This window comes from Neoarius graeffei, chromosome 27, assembly GCF_027579695.1.
Source record: "Neoarius graeffei isolate fNeoGra1 chromosome 27, fNeoGra1.pri, whole genome shotgun sequence".
Classification (NCBI taxonomy): Eukaryota; Metazoa; Chordata; class Actinopteri; order Siluriformes; family Ariidae; genus Neoarius; species Neoarius graeffei.
In genome coordinates, this window is record NC_083595.1 from 7,258,151 (window position 1) to 7,279,597 (window position 21,447).

Genomic DNA, 21,447 nt, shown 5'->3' on the forward strand with positions numbered 1-21,447 from the left:
ACGTTTCAATTTTTTTAACTGAACTTGTTTCATATCACTGGTCATGTAAACAGGAAAAACGCGGAAGAGTTTGGTCGCATCTAACTACAGCCCCAAAAAATACTGTTGGCCATGCTGAGCCTAGCTACATTGCTAACAGGAGTGACAGCGCGTCTGACTGCGTCTGACTGACTGGGAGGTCGCACAAAGCTCGGATAGGTACGGAGCAGCTCGTCTCAATTCAGATAAGAGCATATTTCATTATGGAAATACGGCGGACTGTTCCTTTAATCGACCCCACAAATGTGATGCTCCAGAAACTCAATCTGCTCAAAGGAAGGTCAGTTTTATAGCTTCTCTAAAGAGCTCAACTGTTTTCAGCTGTGCTAACATGATTGTACAAGGGTTTTCTAATCATCCATTAGCCTTCTGAGGCAATGAGCAAACACATTGTACCATTAGAACACTGGAGTGAGAGTTGCTGGAAATGGGCCTCTATACACCTATGGAGATATTGCACCAAAAACCAGACCTTTGCAGCTAGAATAGTCATTTACCACATTAGCAATGGATAGAGTGGATTTCTGATTAGTTGAAAAGAACAGTGCTTTTCTTTCAAAAATAAGGACATTTCAAAGTGACCCCAAACTTTTGAACGGTAGTGTAATACACTGTGAAGAATTAAAAGTTACAAGTTAAAAAAAAAAAAAAAACTGTGAGGAAACCGAAAAGGAAGCAGAGGGAGAACCGACAGAACAGATGAGCTCTGAGGCCAGCTCCTGAGCGCGCGCGTGTGCGTGCGTGCTTGGGGGAAGGAAGCGTCGAAGTTCGTGACGTCACGACGCACGGCACCTCATTTGCATCTCGAGTTTTTTTTTTTTTTTGACAGACACGCCCCCTTCAGCGCGCGAGCCAGTATATACAGTATATATATATTCACACCGGTGTGAAGGTAGCGCGAGCGCTCGCGGGGTCTGCGCGCGTGCGGCGCTGCTGCAGGATGGACGCGTGTTTCCGGTCGCGCGCGTGAGAGAAAGAACTGATTATTAGAAGGAGCTTTTATTTTTTTAATAAGTAAACACTGCAACAGGTTTGTAAAGGAGCGAGAGCATCAGAGAGAGAGAGAGAGAGAAAGAGAGAGGAACAATACACAATACAACACACACACAGGACGGAGGAGTGCAGGTGCGCGAGCGAGAACATCGCCTGGACTGCAAAACACACACACGGATCAGGAGGTCTGCATTCTTCACGACCGACAATATGATGCCGGTGAGTGTAACCGAATAGCTCGCGGGAGAGAACACCGAGGTAAAAATAAACGGATAAAAGCCCCGTGTTTGGTGTGAGCCCGGCTCTGATCTCAGAACTGTGTGTTTTGTGTGAAGAGGAAATGCTTGGAACTGAATAAACATCCTGTCACGCGCTGGATTCAAGGTGTGCACGAGACAACAAGGAGTCCAGGGGCTCGCGATTCTGATCGGATGGAGACGGTTGTATCGCGCGATATAATTGTAGAAAATGTCCGGTTTTCCGAGTGCATGATCTGTTTTTTTTTTCCCCCCCAATTCTTCCTCAGGGCGGCACGGTGGTGTAGTGGTTAGCGCTGTCGCCTCACAGCAAGAAGGTCCTGGGTTCGAGCCCCGGGGCCGGCGAGGGCCTTTCTGTGTGGAGTTTGCATGTTCTCCCCGTGTCCGCGTGGGTTTCCCCCACAGTCCAAAGACATGCAGGTTAGGTTAACTGGTGACTCTAAATTGACCGTAGGTGTGAATGTGAGTGTGAATGGTTGTGTGTCTATGTGTCAGCCCTGTGATGACCTGGCGACTTGTCCAGGGTGTACCCCGCCTTTCGCCCGTAGTCAGCTGGGATAGGCTCCAGCTTGCCTGCGACCCTCTAGAAGGATAAAGCGGCTAGAGATAATGAGATGAGAATTCTTCCTCATCACTGGACGAGATCCTGATAAAAGTCCGCAGCTGTGCAGTAACCTGTGTTCTCGATGTCACATCCGAGGATGAAGATCCACTGTCGATAGATCTATGATAAAACTCATCTCATTCTCATGATCCTGTTCTACAGGGTCGCAGGCAAGCTGGAGCCTATCCCAGCGAGGTACACCCTGGACAAGTCGCCAGGTCATCACAGGGCTGACACATACCCCTTTTCCACCAAATCAGTTCCAGGGCTGGTTCAGGGCCGGTGCTGGTGCTGGTTCACAACTCGTTCAACTTGCGAGCCAGCTGAGAACCAGTTTGCTTTTCCATAGCTCGGGGTGCTACAGGAAGCCACGTCATTACGTCGCTGTATACATCAGTTACGTCGCTACGTTTGCATAAACCTTGGCGCGAATATTGAAGCAGAAACAACACGGAAGAAGCAGCAGCAACAACAATAATAATAATGGATGACTTCGCGTTTGTACAGCTGCGGCTTCTCGTCGCTTAAAAATGGCGATCTTTCGCGGTCTTGTTATTGTTGTTGGTCTTAACAACTCCGCCCCCCCCCGCTGACATAAGTGGTTCTTTCCTCTGGCCCAGCAGAGAGTTGGTGCTAGCCTGGAACCGATTTTTCTGGCCCCAGAGCCAGTTCTTTGTCAGTGGAAACAGAAAACCCGGTTCCAAACTAAGCACTGGCCCCGAACCAGGCCTGGAACTGCTTTGGTGGAAAAGGGGCAAGAGACAACCATTCACATTCACACCTACGGTCAATTTAGAGTCACCAGTTAACCTAACCTGCATGTCTTTGGACTGTGGGGGAAACCGGAGCACCCGGAGGAAACCCACGCGGACACGGGGAGAACATGCAAACTCCACACAGAAAGGCCCTCGCCGGCCCCGGGGCTCAAACCCAGGACCTTCTTGCTGTGAGGCGACAGCGCTAACCACTACACCACCGTGCCGCCCCTAGACAGCCTTTCGATTTCATAAAATCTGTTTAATTTAGTTCCGTCTGAAATGTGGTCATTGTGATATATGTTTATTTCTGTAATAACTGTTCTGTGGCTGGGAAGTTATTTAATTTGAGCGGATTAAAGCAAATAATGTGCATGAAATCGCTCGCTTGGCGCAGTCAAGCAGACCGAGGAAGTCCGTGTGCGCGCATGTGCAGGTTTACCTTTGAGCGTGCACTGACAGTTCCATCATTCTGTCGCTAAACGAACAGCTGATCACACCGAGGTGCTCGCTGAGCGCCCATATTTATGAGTTTGATGTTTCCTTTCCTTCGTATATAACGTAACGTCTTTTCTTCTTCTCGCTTTCCGTTACTGTCGTCGGTCTTGAATGTTTCATTCGCATCCTCCATTTTCCTCTCGTGTTTCGAATTTGTATCCCACAATGCCTTGGGCGAACGCAGAAAGCCCACCACGTGATGATGCATGACGTAGTATCTTGAATTGGGTCATGGTGAAGCAGGAAAAAAATAGCGCAGAGTTTTCTCGAGACTAAACTTTTGTTCCAACACATAAGGACTCGGACTTACCCGCATTTTCGACTGGCTTACTCCAGTCCTAGTCAACGAATGACCCTCTGCTTCCGGCACGTGACTTTATGCGACTGGAGCAGGTGATCAAAGGTCGTCGATAACCAGAACCTCCTTCCGTCTTTGTTTAGAGTAGGTTGAACGGCCCTGATGTAGATGGCTTCTTTTACTCCTCTAGCGAAGAAAACCGACTCTAAACAAAGACGGGTGGAGGTTCCGGTTATCGACGACCTTTGATCCTCTGCTTCATTCGCATAAAGTCACGTGCTGGAAGCAGAGGGCAAACCTGCCAACCTTTACGCATTTTGCATAGCAGATACGCATTTAGAGATCAAACTACGCTGCTACGATTTAACACTTCAAAATACGCAAAAAGCCATTGATGGCTTTGAGTTCAAAGATCTTTAATATTCCGGTTCAACTGTCTGTGCATTCGCGCACTAGGCAACTCGTCTATGGGTGTAACCGCATTGACCAGCAACCTGTAGAGAAAAGAAGACTTCGACCAATCACAGCGCTAGTTTTAAACTCTTCAAATAGGCCTAGGCTATGAGGCTAAGCGGAGAGCCGAGGAGCCGTCAAAACGAAAGTTCACGAAATTGATTTTCATCCCTCTCGGTCGATCTTCATACTGTGACTGGTTTTACAAGGGAGAACGGTGCTAAACAGCGTTTCGAAGGTAAATGGGCAGGGCAAGGGTATTGCGAATAAAGCAAGGACAACCGTCCTAACATCATAGTTCAAAGCACAGTGTTCCGCCTTATCTGAAGGAAATATTTGTTCCAGCTTGTTTTGATATTTGACCCAGGCTTCTCAATCCAAAAAATATTGCATAGCCTAAAGTGAAAATATACTAGTGCATCTCAAAAAATTAGAATACCATGAAAAAGTTCATTTTTTTCATAATTTAATTCAAATAGGTAAACTTTCATATATTCTATATTCATTACATGTAAAGTGAAATATTTGAAGCCTTTTTTGTTTTAATTTTGATGATTATGGCTTATAGCTCATGAAAATCAGAAATCCAGTATCTCAAATTATTAGAATATTCCCTAAGATCAATCAAAAAAAGGATTTACAATACAGAAATGTCCAACTTCTGAAAAGTATATTCATTTATACACTCAATACTTGGTTGGGGCTCCTTTACCATGAATTACTGTATCAATGCGGTGTGGCATGGAGGTGATCAGTCTGTGGCACTGCTGAGGTGTTATTGAAGCCCAGGTTGCTTTGATAGTGGCCTTCAGCGTATCTGTATTTTTGGGTCGGGTGTTTCTCATCTTCCTCTTGACAATACCCCATAGATTCTCTATGGGGTTCAGGTCAGGCAAGTTGGCTGGCCAATCAAACACAGTAATATCATGGTCAGCAAACCATTTGGTAGTAGTTTTGGCACTGTGGGTAGGTGCTAAGTCCTGCTGGAAAAGGAAATCAGCATCTCCAAAACGCTCGCCAGCAGATAGAAGCATGAAGTGCTCTAAAATCTCCTGGTAGATGGCTGTGTTGACTTTGGACTTGATAAAATACAGTGGACCAACACCAGCAGATGACATGGCACCCCAAATCATCACAGACTGTGGAAACTTCACACTGGGCTTCAAACACCTTGGATTCTGTGCCTCTCCACTCTTCCTCCAGACTCTAGAACCGTGATTTCCAAATTAAATGCAAAATGTACTTTCATCTGAAAAGAGGACTTTGGACCACTGAGCAACAGTCCATTTCTTTCTCTCCTTAGCCCAGATAAGACACTTCTGACATTGTCTCTGGCTCAGGAGTAGCTTGATATTAGGAATGCGAAAGTTGTATCCCCTTTCTTGAAGATGTCTGTTCGTGATGGGTCTTGATACACTGACACCAGCTTCAGTCCACTCCTTGTGAAGCTCTCCCAAGTTCTTGAATCAACTTTTCTCGACAATCCTCTCAAGACTGCGGCCATCCCTGTTGCTTGTGCACCTTTTCCAGCCACCCTTTTCAGCAATGACCTTTTGTGGCTTACCCTCCTTGTGGAGGGCATCAGTGATCATCTTCTGGACAACAGTCAAGTCAGCAGTCTTCCCCATGATTGTGGTTGTGTGTACTGAACTAGACCGAGAGATACACTGTGTTCATACTGTTTTACTCAAAATGAAATATTCTAATATTTTGAGATGGTTTTTTTTTTTTTATGTTTTTGTACTGTATGCCATACTGATTAAAATTAAAATAGAAAAATGCTTGAAACATTTTAGTTTATGTGTAATGAGTCTATAATATATAACATTTTCACTTTCTTAAATAACTGATGGAAAATATTGAACTTTTTCACAATATTCTAATTTTTTGAGATGCACTAGTAGTAGCCTACTGACGTTTCCATCCAGTCAACCGATAGACGCGTTAAAATCTTCTGAACTAGGCTATTCGTGCACGTGAGATTCAATGAGCAGCACACGAAGTGTCTTCACGTAAGTGCGTGTGGTGGATGATGATGTGTGTTTGTGTACAGTATGTGCGTGCCTTGCAGTTAATAATACATACACATGACGTCAGATGAGGATACTGGCAGAGAGAGAGAGAGAGAGAGAGAGAGAGAGAGGGAACTTAACAACGTTGTGGTGAAGGAAAATATCATACCTTTTGAGATTTTCAGTTATTTCTTATTATTATTTCAGTTATTTAATATGTTGTTTGATATCTGTCCAAAGGACATAGCAGTTTTCAGTTATTTATAAAGTCTAAAGTCTGTTTTAAAAGACGTAGGCTATAGCCCTTTGGTTTTTCTGTTATCTATACAATATAATGCTAAATGTCAAAAGGGACATACCGTAGCATGCTATTTGGGATTCTTTGTTGTTTATAATTCCCAATGTATTTAAGACACAATATGCCAAAGGCAGTACATTTATCCCTTATCTTTAAGTTTAAGGTAGAGGTCTGCACGGGACAGAATTTTCAGTCCCGCTCCCGCATTGTGCAGTCCCGCTCCCGCAAAGAATTATGATTTTCAGTCCCGCTCCCGCCCGCCATATTGTGTCCCGCTCCCGCCCACAAATCCCGCATGATGCAGACGTTCGCGTTATTTCTCACGAAAGTTCTTGTCATTGGCTTGGGGAATTGAACATGCTGAGCTCTCCACTGACCGATCCTTCACCTAGCGCACATAGCGAGGGTGCGCGTTGCCAGGTGGCATGCGCAGCTGAGGCTTTACAGAGATACCCAACACGCCTACCAAAATCTACAGTGGATATTAAGAATATTGTACATTGCACATAGCTTATATGTCACTCCTCACATTTACATTCTAGGAAATACAAGTAGGCCTATAAGAAATTAATATAATTTAAAGACACAGCGTGATGGTGCCCTGCCCCTTACTCTTGACTTTTTAACGGTAAATGTACCTCTTTTTAAAGCAGCACTTACTTCTGAAGCACTGTGAGCTTCACTAGAGGAGCTCTGCTCTTCTGCCATGATCGGAGATCTCAAACACGGAAGAGCGGAAAGGAATCGGAAACGTACGCGAGATTAGACCACATCCGCAAATTTAGGCATCTTAAAATGTTTTTATTAATGCCAAATAAAATATCCAGCACAAATTATATATGATAGACATAAATTAATAATTTATAAATCTTATTTTAAACACATTTTTAGTTAGCGGGACTGCAGCTTATCACCTCCCCCTCCCGCCCGCGCCCGCATTGTGCACTCCCCCTACCGCCCGCGCCCGCAATGAGCTTTCAAAATTTGTCCCGCACCGCACTGCTTTGCGTTGGGTCCCGTGGGACTCCTGCGGGAGTGCAGGGCTGTAGTTTAAGGTCTCTATAAGGAACATATTTTTCGGGCACAGTTGCCTTGTGCCAAATGTCTTGGTGAAAGCATTGGAAATATATTCATGTCTTTTCATTAAAAGAGTTCTTGTTTTGTTCATAGTCTACTTGTATGTTGAATAACTAGATATGGTGGTGAGTGGGAACTCTGTGCTTAGTAATACATTGTAATGAGTGAGCATGTGAACAATCAATACTGATCAGCGAATGTGCCTGACCTCGCGCCGTGCTGCGCCGCACCGCTGCGATAAGTTGCTACTCAAAATTTTTTTCCAAGGTTGGCAAGTATGGCAGAGGGTCATTCCTTGACAAGGACTGGAGTAAGCCAGTCGAAAATTCGGGTAAGTCCGAGTCTTTATGTGTTGGAGCAAAAGTTTAGTCTCTGTAATGTCGTCTACGAACACAGATGAGTCTACATGCGAATAGCGCAGAATTTAGGGCCACATGGCCTTAAATTCATTAATTGTTCTATTTTAAAAAAAACAAATAAAATTGGAAGTCTGTGATTCGAATTCAGTAGCTTTCAGTCACTAAACAAAAATAATCAGGTGTCAGGGAAAATAATTTTTATGACCTACGCTTGAAAAATCTGAAGGTCGGTCTACCTTTAAGCTTACGTTAACAATCGGCGTGATGCAGAAAACGAGCTCTCGTTAAACACAAACAGTTTTCAAAGTGAACTCGAGGAAAGATAGATATTTTTGCGTTCATTTGCATATTTGGTTCACGTTTCTTCATCACCGCGACCGTATTCGTCGCTGTTCCGTGAGTTTGCAGCGCTCACACGCTGAGATTTTGATCAGAAAGTTCTCGTTGGCCACGTTTGTTCGCAACGGCACTAATTTGAGCCTCGCGTAATGAAATTATTTTACAATTTTCGTTTGCGTCTTGTCGTATCTTCAGCGGATCTTAAGTGGGCACATCGTTATTCATCCTAATCGCAGTGACAGTTCACACGATATATCGCACCACACTTTCGAACCTCCGCTGCGGGTAAATGTTTAGCTTCGTCTGCTCTTTTTAATCTTATTATTAAAAGCCTCTCTTTCTGAATCCCAGCATTGCCTGCGATTCCCAATCTGGATTTTGTCAGATTGTTATCACACACGTCCCTGCATGCCTATTTGGGCTAATTATAGAAAAGCAATCTGCTCAACAACACAGTGCTTACAGTGCTTCGCACTAATCCTCGCATTAAAGCTGGAAGAGAACAACATTAGCTAATAGGGGTACATAATAATAATAATAATAATAATAAACAAGTGGTAAAAAAATGAGAAAAAACATATCGTATGTGACATTTTATAATAAATGATATTCGTTACAGTATTTACATTCACAAATGAAGTGCCAGCCAGAATAGCATATTGTATTTTTATATTCATATTCATGCGTCATGTCAGAAAATATTTATTATGATTTAATTTATAGGAATAGAACTATATTTCACTGGACTCGTCCTTGTTGTTGGGGTGGTACCTTCATGAAACCTGGTTTCTTTGGAACTTAAGGACCACTAATGCACCTTTTTAAAGCTTTAAACGTTACCACGTTTACCCTTCAGTGTATAAAACAGGTCCTGTTCACTGAGGAAAAGTAGAGTTTGGTACCCCCCCCCCCCCCCCCCCCCCCCCCCGAGAGTGTATATTGTCACATCCTTCCATTCATTTTGTGTGCGAGTCTGTATTTATTTCCCATACGTACGTGTGTGGAGCACATTGTTTCGAGCGAATGGGGGTTTTCCACGCGTCATGACATTTAAGGAACTCTTGTCCATTGTTTAAATGCGACACGTTGACCCCAAAATGCATTTTACATTGTTAGTAGTTCCCCAGAGGAAGCTGAACAGCTGGGCTTTGCCAGTCAGCGAGGGATGTCGCGTGACTCAGAGCGTAACTCACTCTAAATCATCGCTTTTGTACCGTAATGAGCATGATTTGACAGGTGAGCGTATGCTTAGCATGCGGAAGACGGATTAAATGACATTAGTTCACGGTAACTCGATTCTCAAACCTAAGCACAAAGGCTGCTCACGAAGAACGCGTTCATTTCACTCCGATTTAAGCCTTATGTCATGGTCGGGTCACAGCGATCCGTTTTTTTTCGACACTCATTCCTTGATGACAAAATGCGTGTTTTTCTGAAGTAGCAGAGCCATTTGGTTCAGAAGCTCTGCTCTGCATAGCACCAATGTTGTCGCGGGCCATGTTGCCATGGCAACAGTAACCATGGCAATTCGTCTTTCAGAGGAGACTTTAACCCTCACGTTGCGCTCGCTGCCTGGCAGTAGATTTCACACTAGCCCGTGTTTTTAGAATGAAAGATTTAGCATATCTTTATCTCGATGAGCAATATAAACAAGATTTTTAAAAACAGACACACAAAAAAAACCTTTATATCCTTGGAAATCCTCTTTCCAAACTGTGTGTGTGTGTGTTTTCTGGAAGATTCCACAAGCCTTGTGGTATTTGCGTCACACATTTGGTCTTCCAAAATATTCTGACAGTTCACGAGTCCTGACGCAACGTTTCTCAACATGACTGAACCTGTGCTCATTTAGCGGTGGATGCTAAGTGTAATTTCACTCATACGGAGTGTTTTCCTCGTCATTTACAAACATTTCTGAATGAAATGTTGATATTCCTGATGAGTCTGTCACGTATCCACTGATGTGACTTCTGTGTAAAATACAACCCCGATTCCAAAAAAGGTCAGGACGTTGCGTAAAATGTAAATAAATACAGAATGCAAATTTGCGATTTGCAAATCCTTTTCAAACTATATTCATTTGGACACAATACAAAGATATTTACTGTCCAATCCGACAAGCACTCTTTCTGAATTTGATGCCTGTAACACTTTTGGGAAGCGTTTGGGAACTGAGGACACCGATTGTTGAAGTCTTGAAAGTGAAATTCCTTCCCATTCTTGTTTGATATAAACTTTAGTTGCTCAACAGTCCGGGGTCTCCGTTGTCATATTTTGCGTTTCAGAATGCACCACACATTTTCAATGGCAGGGAGGCAGGCAGGCCAGTTTAGCACCTGCACTCTTTTACTACAAAGCTATGCTGTTGTAATAAGCGGGGACGTCCCTGAAAAAGACGTCATCTGGGTGGCAGCATGTTGCTCCAAAACCTGGATGTACCTTTCATCGTTAATGGTGCCTTCACAGATGTGCAAGTTACCCCTGCCATGGGCATGAACACACCCCTGTACCATAACAGATCCTGACTTTTGAACTTTGTTCTGGGAACAATCTGGATGGTTCTGGATGACGTCGGGTCCAGAGAATTTTTGGATCTTGATATTTGGCCTTCACTTTGCATGGTAGATGTCGTCATAAACTGTGTTTACCCTCAAGGTTTTCCGAAGTGTTCCGGAGCCCAAGTAGTAATAGCCTTTATAGAATCATGTCAGTTTTTAATGCAGCGCTACCTGATGGATTGAAGGTCACGGGCATTCAGTGTTGGTTTTCGGTTTCTTCTTACATGCAGAGATTTCTCTGGATTCTCTGAGACCCCGTCCACACGTAGCCGGGTATCTGCTAAATCGAAGATATTTTTCTACGTTTTGGCCTGTCATCCACATGAAAACACATCAAAAACGAATATTTAAAAAAACTCCGGGCAAAGTGAAGATTTTTGAAAACTCCGTGTATGCCTTTTCGTGTAGACAGAGATAACCGGAGTTTTGCGTTTTAGAATGTCACAATCTGCGCCAAAAAAATGACAACAAATCTGCCCTGACGTCAAACGTGCAACCTTTGTTTACTGCAGAAGCCAGATTAAGCATGGACTTAAGCTAGCCGCACACCACGGCGATCTACGCGGTACCGAACCGACCCATTTCAGAGCCGACTCCCGACAGGGCACACACATATCCCCCGACTGTTGACGAGTGCAGTCGCGATTGAAGCGACACGTGACAACTTAATAGCTTTGTGATTGGCTATTGGATATAGTTACTGTTAAATCCAACACTTGAAGATGCTACAGGCTGAATTACAAATGACACAACATGGAATATGTAGCGCACTATCTAGGCTGCATGAGCTATTATTCCCAACCTTAAATAGTGCACTTATATAGGGGAGTTAAAGCGATTTGGAATTCAGCCACACAACTTGAGCAGAGTGGCTTTCCAGCCCACTGTGTCTATGGATAAAGCTTCAGTCTATGGAATTACAGTATATACCTGCATTAGGTGCTACCAACACGCATTTCTCGCGCTAGAAATTGTGTTTAATGATGTCACGTGTTCTATGCGAAAGATATGATTGGCTATTGCTAGCGACTCTCGCCGATCAGTCTGGCTCCCGATTAGTTTTTCGAATCGGCTGTGAGATGAGTCGGTACCATCGAAAACTAGTCTTTACGCCTGACTCGCGACTTCAGTTGGCTCGGTACGCTGAAAATCGGCGTAGTGTGCGGCTAGCTAAAGAGTAATGGATCGGAGTAGTGCCTTGAAAGCGTTAATTATTGTGCAGGTGCTATTTACATGTTTAATTTTAGAAGCCCAACTACTGCTCCAAGAGCACAGGCGATGTGATTAGGGGGGAGGATTTGGGGAAATAATGCCATCTACAGGTTTGGAATGCTTATGAATGTGATTGAAAACGCAGATGTTCGGTTATGTGTGGAAGGGATTTTTTTCGAAGACGAGGTGGTGTGGATAAAACATTTTTATAAACGGAGGGGGGGAAAATGTTCGGTTTTAAAAATACCCGGCTACGTGTGTACATGGCATTAATCTTTTGATGATGATATGGATTGTCGAAGGTGAAATCCTTAAATTCCTTGTAGCTGTACATTGAGAAACGTTCTTCCAAAACTGTTAAACTGTTTTCCCCGCATGGTTTTTCACAAAGTGGTGAACTTTGCCCCATCTTTGCTTGTGAACAGCTGTGGCTTTCCAATTCCCAGATAACCTGTAAACCTGAAGATTTTTTTTTCAAAAATTTTTTTTTTAAAATTATCCCACAACTTTCCCAGTTTTTTGTTGCCCCGTCTGAACTTTTTTGGAATCAGGGTTGTACTTAAAACACCTAACGCACTCAATGATCAGCTTTGGTTATTAGCGGTTATTAGCTAGCGTTTCAGTTTTTGCAGAGAGCTTTTCATAAAATAGAGCAACCTTTGCTAAAGCCTGACAGACAATATGTCAGTAATAATAACCTGAACACAACAGGATGTAAAAGAGCAGGAAGTGACATCAGAACAGCGTCGACGCATATAAACATGAGCATTTGGGATGGATGTTCTAGTAGGAACACTTACGACTTGTAGTTGTGTGTTGAAGATAACGTAGCTAACTTTATTTCATTACACGGATAATTTCAAGCCAAGTCCGTGCTAGCAATCGCTTCTCCGCATCGAAATGTTCGCATGGGGAGTACATAGCAAGACTGCACTGTATGAATACTATAAAATATAACTGTTAACAGCTTACGTTTTTATATGTTCTAATGTCCTTTTTTTTTTTTTTAATGGTTGCCGTTAGTAAGAACACTAGCTATGAACTGTAGGTTCTGAGATGGAGCTACAGTGTAATCTCCTTCCACTTCTCAGAGGGTAAACCTTTTAAAGGTCAGCAGGGTACAAGGGTAAGCCCTTGTCATGTGACTGTGTGTGTGTCCATTCTGTCTACGGACCATATGGTCAGACACACACACACACACACACACACACACACCAAGCAGTCTGACAGTGGCTATTCCGTGACACACACAAGCTCAGATTAATAGCCACAACACGTAAATTACAATCTCGCTAGTTAATTAGCGATTCAGCTGAAATCATTTATAACTCCCTGGAATGATTGAAGTAAAAAAAAACAACAAAAAAAAATCCCTCAGCTAAATTTTTGGAAGCCTGTATCGTACGACAGGTGCTCGTTTGTCATCAAAGATAAATTACTGATGTTCGGTGCTTGTTGCGTTTCTCTTACTCTGTTGTATCATAAAGTTTTTTTTTTTTCCTCAAGTCACGTATAAGATTTCTTTTACATCTCAACTAATTAAAGGTTAGCATGAGACCTGAAAGTTACACCTGTTGGGCTAGAATTTGCTAAAACTATAAAACCTGGCTTCCTACTTACTAAAATCTAGCAGTTTAAAGCTAGACGGCGTTTCGATTTCATAAAATCTGTGAAATTTAGAGCCCTCTGAAATGTGATCATTGTGATATTTCTGTAACATCTCACAAGTTATTTAATTTGAGGGGATTAAAGCAAATAACGTGCATGAAATCGCTCGCTTGGCGCAGTCAAGCAGACAGAGGAAGTCCGTGTGCGCGTGTGCAGGTTTACCTTCTTCTTCTTTTGGGTTTTACGGCAGCTGGCATCCACAGTGTTGCATTACTGCCATCTACAGGTTTCCCTTTGAGCGTGCACGGACAGTTCCATCATTCTGTCACTAAACGAACAGCTGATCACACCGAGGTGCTCGCTGAGCGCCGATTATTTATTAGTTTGATATTTCCTGCGTTTCCTTTCTTTTGTATATAACATAACGTCTTTTCTTCTTCTCGCTTTCCGTTAGTGTAGTCGGTCTTTCACGTTTCATTCGCATCCTCCATTTTTCTCACCGGTTTCAAATTTGTATCCCACTGTGCGAACAGGGAAAGCCCACCACGCGATGTAGTATCTTGAATTGGGTCATGGTGAAGTAGGAAAAAAATAGCAGAGAATTTAGGGCCATGTGGCTCTAAATTCATTAACTGTTCTATTTTAAAAAAACTAATACAATTGGAAGTCTGTGATTCGAATTCAGTAGCTTTCACTCCACTAAACAAAAATATTTGGGTGTCGGGGAAAATTCTTTTTATGACCTACACCTGAAAAATCTGAAAGGCAGCCGAGCTTTAATCGAATACTCTGAAATAAACCTTGTTTATACCACAGTGCCATTGCGTTGTGGATTCTGATTGGTCAGAAAGTGTTGATTCCTTTTCTTTAACAGTAGTTCATTATCGTTTCTATAGTAACAGCCATGACGTTCTGCTGTTGAGGCATGTCCAGGTTTACTGTGATATACATTCTGGGATGCTTTTCTGCTCACCATGTTTGTAAAGAGTGGTTGTTTCCTGTCAGCTCAAACCACTATGGCGATTTTCATTCTACTTACTTTTTTTAATTATTTTTTTTACCGGCACGCATTTCCGCCTGCAGAACGGCTCTGCTAAATCGAGTTTTGATGTTTAATGTGGACGTTAACTGAAGTGCTCTGATTTTGTACCTTTGCGCTGCTGGAACCCAATTGGCTGCTTGGATAAATGAGCAGAACGAGTAGATATTCCTGTTTAAGTGGCCGGCAAGTGTTTTTTTTTTTTTTCCCCCTGAAATGATAATAAAGCGGGCGGCACGGTGGTGTAGTGGTTAGCGCTGTCGCCTCACAGCAAGAAGGTCCGGGTTCGAGCCCCGTGGCCGGCAAGGGCCTTTCTGTGTGGAGTTTGCATGTTCTCCCCGTGTCCGCGTGGGTTTCCTCCGGGTGCTCCGGTTTCCCCCACAGTCCAAAGACATGCAGGTTAGGTTAACTGGTGACTCTAAATTGAGCGTAGGTGTGAATGTGAGTGTGAATGGTTGTCTGTGTCTATGTGTCAGCCCTGTGATGACCTGGCGACTTGTCCAGGGTGTACCCCGCCTTTCGCCCGTAGTCAGCTGGGATAGGCTCCAGCTCGCCTGCGACCCTGTAGAACAGGATAAAGCGGCTACAGATAATGAGATGAGAATGAATGATAATAAAGCACTTCAAAAATCTAGGTATTTTGAAAACCAGGAACCATGATTTTATTGGGAAAGTGCTGTGTTTGGTGTTGTATCTGAGCCACTGGTTTGGATTTAAGTAGGCTGCGAATAGTGTGTGTGTTCTTTCTACTGTATGTATGCTAATGAACAACCTAAATGCAGAAACGAGGCCCGATGAGGACTGACAGCCCAATTTTAATACGACAGTAAAAATACCTTTGAGAGTTCGAGAGGAATTATGACCTAAAACGAAGCTTTGGTGTATACAGTACGTTTTATTGACAGCGTGTGGTTGAACATTTCAGTCAGAGGTGATCTGAATGTTGTACTATTCCTTACACCAGCGCACTATTGGATTCTGATTGGTCAGGAGGTGATTCATTGTCTACAACAGCAGCTCTTCAGCTCGTTCAAATACATCATCGTTTCTATGGTAACATCCCATTCCCAAGGACTTGTACAGCAGATCCTCGACATAATCCAAGCCTGAAATACTGTAACAGATTCAGTATAGTCGTTGTTATTGTGACGTTTTCTGTGAGGACGTGTTTATATCGTGTTTACAGAAGGAGTCTCGTTCACATCAGCAGCTGAATGAGGAAACGTCATTATCTGAAACATTAGTGTAAATATGAAATGCTGTCTTTGCGTCCTCTTTCCTGTCATGAGGTTGGACTGCACAGACACACCGTGTCACCTTTGTGTTTGGCTCCGGCTGCTGTGTCAACAGCGTCCCGATGAGTCATGAGCATCCTGCTGTTTTGTTTGTTCTGAGACGATGATGGCTTTTTAAGCGCAGCCGAATTCGTCTGATGTCCATTTATGGGCGTTTCTGTAAATAATGTAAATGGCGAGTCTGGGCGACCATGGGAGTGTTGATCAGATCATCATCTGCATTTTTTTGTTTTCTGTTCAGGAAATGACTTGTGCAAAGATCATATGATAAAGGAAGAAATTGTGGAGAGAATATCACTTTGAACACTCAGATTGAACCCTCTGGGGTCTGAGGGTATTTTCTGGCACTCTTATGATTTTGGTACGCTCTGATTTTGTTGTCAGTTTCAACAAATCTAAGCAGTATTTTCCAAATCACATGACGTTTTTGTATTCAGCATAAGTTCAGCTACAATAATATCTCTGTAGTCTGAATGTCGTGATTGTACTTTTTTTTAAAAAAATACCAAATAAATGAAGCTGTTGTAAAAAGCAGTTTTAGAACTGTGTCGGAATGTGTGAAAAAACATGACCTTACCTATTGTGTCGAACCGTTTTGGTCACTTGAGGTGATTCTGTTCAGTCTTAGGAATAGATCAAGCACAAAAACTTAAATCTGCTCCATTGATTTGCCAGCAAAAAACTCAATGTCCTATTGTTTTGGGATAAAGGGTTGGCAGTGGGAGAGGTATTCAATGAGAAGAGTAAAAATTTCCATTCCATTCAATGAGAAGAATGAAAATCCCTCCCACTGCCAACTCTTAATCCCATCAGATAAATTTTTTTTGTCTGATTAACTTCAAGAAAGAGAAAAATCAGTGCCTGATTTCGTGGAAACCTCGCAATCTCCTGTTAGAGAAAAATAATCAACAAGAGTAATTTAATTTCATCACACTATGCCATGAATATTTTCCTATAATAGCATGCACTCGACAAATTAACAGCTTTTAGATATCTTTAAAGTATCAAAGTTTACGAAATGTTATATTTCAGTGTATTTACTTATAACTTTAAGAATTCTTATCGTATAACTTTCAGTGACTTCACGACTTCTTAAAGATCCTTTACAATGTCACGTAGTCACTAAATTAAAATTTAAAAGACTTTATAGAGGCTGTATAAGTCATTAAAGTTTAACTCTAAGAAAAATGAAGAAACGTGATGCTTTTCAACTTTTACTTATCATACAGTTTAAAAAGATCTTAAAGGTTGTTTAAATTTTGATATCTTCTAAAGATACTTAAATACCTCCAAAATTAAGATATCAAGAATTATTCTATCCACATTCACTGGATATGAGCAACCGCACATTCTGATTGGCTACTCTACTACTAGGATATCAGCTCATATACCGTGAGGAGAGAAAAACAAAATGGCGGCTCGCATCAAGTCAGATAGATCACTTTGCTATCAAATGTTTAAAAGAAACAGAAATAGCTAAAAGATGATCACACCACGCACCTCCAATATCTCCTGTTCCACATTCCAGCCCAGTAGGTGGCGCTAATGCACCTTTAAGTTGGTTTGCCAACCGCAAAAAAAAAAAAAAACATGAAGAAGAAGAAGAAAACGGCAGCGCGTGTTACTGAACCAACCGGGGACGAAATAAAAACTCTAAAACAAAACCCCAGAAAATAAAAAAAAGCAACAAACTATGGAATGAAAGTATTTGATGGCAAGAATGTATCTTTTTTTTATTTTTCAAGAATTATCATACTTTTCACAAATTGCTCCTGTCATTTCGCCGGTTTGTTTACATTCTAAGCGCAAATGATTTTGTTGGACGTTTTGTACAAAGTTTTTATTTATCAAATTTGCAAAATATAAAAATGCTCTGTTTCCCAAAAGCCAGTGAATGTGGATAGAATAAAACAGTTATTCCACTCAATCTGCTCGTACACGGCTTATAGACAACTCGGTGCTACGTGCCTCGTCGGCTATCAGCTCATGTACGACCCGATTTTGTGGGATAACTGTTAAATATAAAAACTCCATCATTTGCTTCTGAAAATGACTTCTGGGTTTTGATTGTGATATCTAGTTGTTCCTTCTTAGAACATTCTTTAACAAAAAAAACAAAAAATAAATACAACAACGTTTTGAGCAAAATAACTTTAATACACTTTTTATTGGAACACCTTATAATTATTGCATAATACATGCAAAATTAACAAATAATATTATTATAAACAGGTAACAAGCCAGATCTGTGTATGCTCTGAAGTGGTTTATCTATTTTAAATAAAATTTCAGAGAATTTACACCATTTTAACAGTTAAACAGATTTGAATGAGTAGTCGTCACGTTACGTGTGTGTTGTGAAAAAAACGAAAGACTCGCTTTACCTCAAAGGTAGCTGATTAGCCAACATGTTATCTTCTTTAGTTTTGCAGCTAACAAGTAATGATTAAGTTTATTTCACCAAAAATCTTGTTTTATACTGTTTTTCAATCTCATTTTAAAGAAAACTTTTATATTTTAAGCACAGAGTAAAACTCCTTTTCTTCTGTATATGTGCTAAATTGCAAAAAAATGGCCGCCCTTGTAACATTCCGGTGTTTGGCTGCCATTGGTGAAGGTTTTTTTTTTTTTTCTTCTTCATGTTTTTAACTGACAGGAAATCACAACTGTGCCCTAAAACACAACAGGATGTCTGAGTGATATTACTGAAGAACTGGATGTATTTTGAAGCACAAAATATTTCCGGTGAGAGATGTCCATTACTTGTTAGCCACATTAGCCTTGTACTAGCTCAGTGAAACAAACAGACAACTTTTTGGACGACTTTTGAGGTAAAAGTTACATGAAGTAAGTTTAATTTTCACAAAAAACTTATCCTTGGATGAAAAATAAACTACAAATCCCCTTCCAGCACAATTCCTGCCTCAGTCTTACGTGTGTTTTGGCATGACGTCTCATATCAGATGCTGAAATCGTACCACAAAGATTTAATCGGAGCTTCCGACTTTATTTTTCCATGGAAATGTTTCTGTTAACATGGAAATATGCCCTCACGCTGATCGTAATCTTGGATATCTATATGTTTGAGAAATGTAGACAAGCGACAGAGCGTACACTACTGAAGCCATTCACTCAGCAGCACCTTCTTCCTGATGGTGTCCCTCACACACTTTCATTCATCTCTCTCGCTCTCTAAAGATAGACTATGACACAATATTTCCTCATATACCATGCTGTTGTTGAATTCTAGATTCTGACTGGTCAAAAGTTGTTATCAGTGGCATACTGGAAATATTCAATACCTTGTCAGGATTTCTCGACCAACAGACCAGCTTTTTCCACTTCCTGTGGTGTGTGTGGGGTTTTTTTGTTTGTTTTTGACTAGGGATGTCCCGATCCGATCACGTGATCGGAAATCGGGCCCGATCACATGGTTTCAGACTCGATCGGAATCGGGCATTGCCTCCCGATCAGGGATCGGATATATATCTATATAATATATTCTCATTTTTAACACATCAATAGCTATGCGTTGGCACAGAGTGAGACCAGACCTCTTGTCTCAACACAGCAACATCAACGCGTGCGGCATGACATCACTTTGTAGCGGAGACGCTATTGGTTATTGGCTGCCTGCTGCCGGCAAAGTTGAACACGGAAGCAGTTCGAAGCGGAAAGCAAAGCACGAGATCTTTTTTTTTTCGTTGGATGACAAAAGAAACGGGCTCAAACCTGAAAGGGTAGAAATGCTTGTTTTCATCAAGAAAAACGTTCATTTCCTTAATTGAAATTACTGTACACCACTGTGAGATGCGTTCTTAAAAGCAAATTACCGGCACTGTGGCACTTTATTTTTTTTATTTGTTTACATTCCTGCCAGGTATTTTAAGGTTATTTTTTTTAATTTGTTATTTATTGTTCAAACTGCCTCACGTAAGTACTCTGTTTGCTAACGGAGTTGTTGGATGTTAAAATAAGGTGTTAAATAAAAAATGAGGAACATCCTGGATCCGTTTCTTTCCTCGTCTTTATTTTTTATGGATTATAAGAAGTATCGGATCGGGACTCGGTATCGGCAGATACTCAAAATCAAATGATCGGTATCGGATCGGAGAGCAAAAAAACCTGATCGGGACATCCCTATTTTTGACCATCATCTAGACAACCATTGTTAAACACAAGCACTCACCTTTAAGCCTGAAAAAAAATATGGGATAGAAAATACGGACTGAATTTGAAAACAGCTTCATTTAAGAGTTTTACCTTTTTCCGTTTGCCGTATTTCTGACCAGTGAATGGTTTTACGAAGGCATTTTCTGCTCTACATGACAGCGTAAAACCAGAATCTAAATTCCGACTAATTAGCGCTCAGCAATACTTGTGAAAGTGCACTAAAACTTTGTGTTTTTTGCTATATTTAGGCTTTTTTTTTTTGATTCTCATTTTCAGAAATGTACATAAAGATAGTTGGCACAAAAACCTCATAATGCCTACAGGACAGAACTCTGTGTGTGTGTGTGAGAGAGAGAGAGAGAGAGAGAGAAAGACTCAGGTAAAGCAGCATGCAGCCGTAAATTCTGCTTGAGCCCATCTGCCGTGCTAACACACACTTCACACCCAATCAGCGGTGAAGATGTCTCTGTATAAGCTGGCACAATCGAATCCGATCCATCCAGTCCCGGTACTGACGATGTTTCACTCATTTCGTTTCTTTCCTCTAGCATTTCTACTTGCCTGACTGTTCTACAGCATGCTGCGATGAGGATTTCCACAGACCCTTGTCACTGCCATAGCTCTTACTGTACTTCAGAAAATCAATTACCCCCCTTTTCATGACGAATCCCGTCCTCCCACCAGCGATTTATTTTTGGGTCCGAAGCCTCTTGACGTCCATCTGTGCTTTTTAGCTCGAGCCAAGAGAGAAATCCGCAGTGGTTTTTTTTTTTTTTTTTTAAGCCTTGTGGTGCGGCTTAGAAAGAGAACAACAGGCGGTGTGGTGGTACAGAAATGTGACAGTATAATAGTACTAGCAGTGATAAAAATATCCTATCAGAGGACTAGGAGACATTTGTATGATACGCATTATGTATTCTTCAAGCTACACCCTTCGCTGATGTGGTCTATGATATAGGATAGTGTACGATGGCGGCCATCCTGGCAACTGGAATTGCATATTTCCACAGCACAGTTTGGTATGGCTTTGAGGAAAATTGATAAGCGATGACTGAAATGTCAAAATATGGACGTAACACATATTTATAGAAAACATTTTGCTGTTAAAAGGAAATTTGTCTAAAACGTATAGGTACACAGCATATATGTGTATGTTGTTCTGTGTGTGTACGACAGATGTTTCTAACCGTGTACCTCAGCAACAGCGAGAAGCACTTCACCGAGGTGCCTGTAACTCCGGAGACCCTGTGCCGGGACGTTGTGGACGTGTGTAAGGAGCCCGGAGAGACCGACTGCTACCTGGCCGAGAGCTGGAGAGGATCAGGTGAGGACGTGCCTCGATCTTTCAAAGAAGGATAACCAAGATGAGGCGAAACAGGAGCCATATATTATACCCCTGCACCGAAGGAGGGAGGTATACTGGTTTACCTCTGTCCGTCCATCCGAAACACCCTTTTTCTCAGCAACTACGGATCGTAGCCACTTGGTACCAAACTTCAGCTTGGGGTTCTATACCGTGTGTACCGTTTTCAGGTCTGTCGCACATCGACTTCCTGTTTACCGACTGAATGTATTTACGA

General features: G+C 41.9%; 1 protein-coding gene across 2 annotated transcripts in view; it reads left to right on the forward strand.

Moving 5' to 3' along the window:
- Positions 1–909: 909 nt before the first annotated feature.
- tp53bp2b (tumor protein p53 binding protein, 2b) overlaps positions 910–21,447 on the forward strand; it is a 38,723-nt gene continuing 18,185 nt past the window's right edge. For both annotated transcript variants that reach the window (XM_060912002.1, XM_060912003.1), the window contains exons 1-2: positions 910–1,251; positions 21,044–21,191. In XM_060912002.1, the coding sequence (XP_060767985.1) occupies positions 1,243–1,251; positions 21,044–21,191 (157 nt within the window). In that variant the 5' untranslated portion in view covers positions 910–1,242. The remainder of the gene's footprint in view (positions 1,252–21,043; positions 21,192–21,447) is intronic.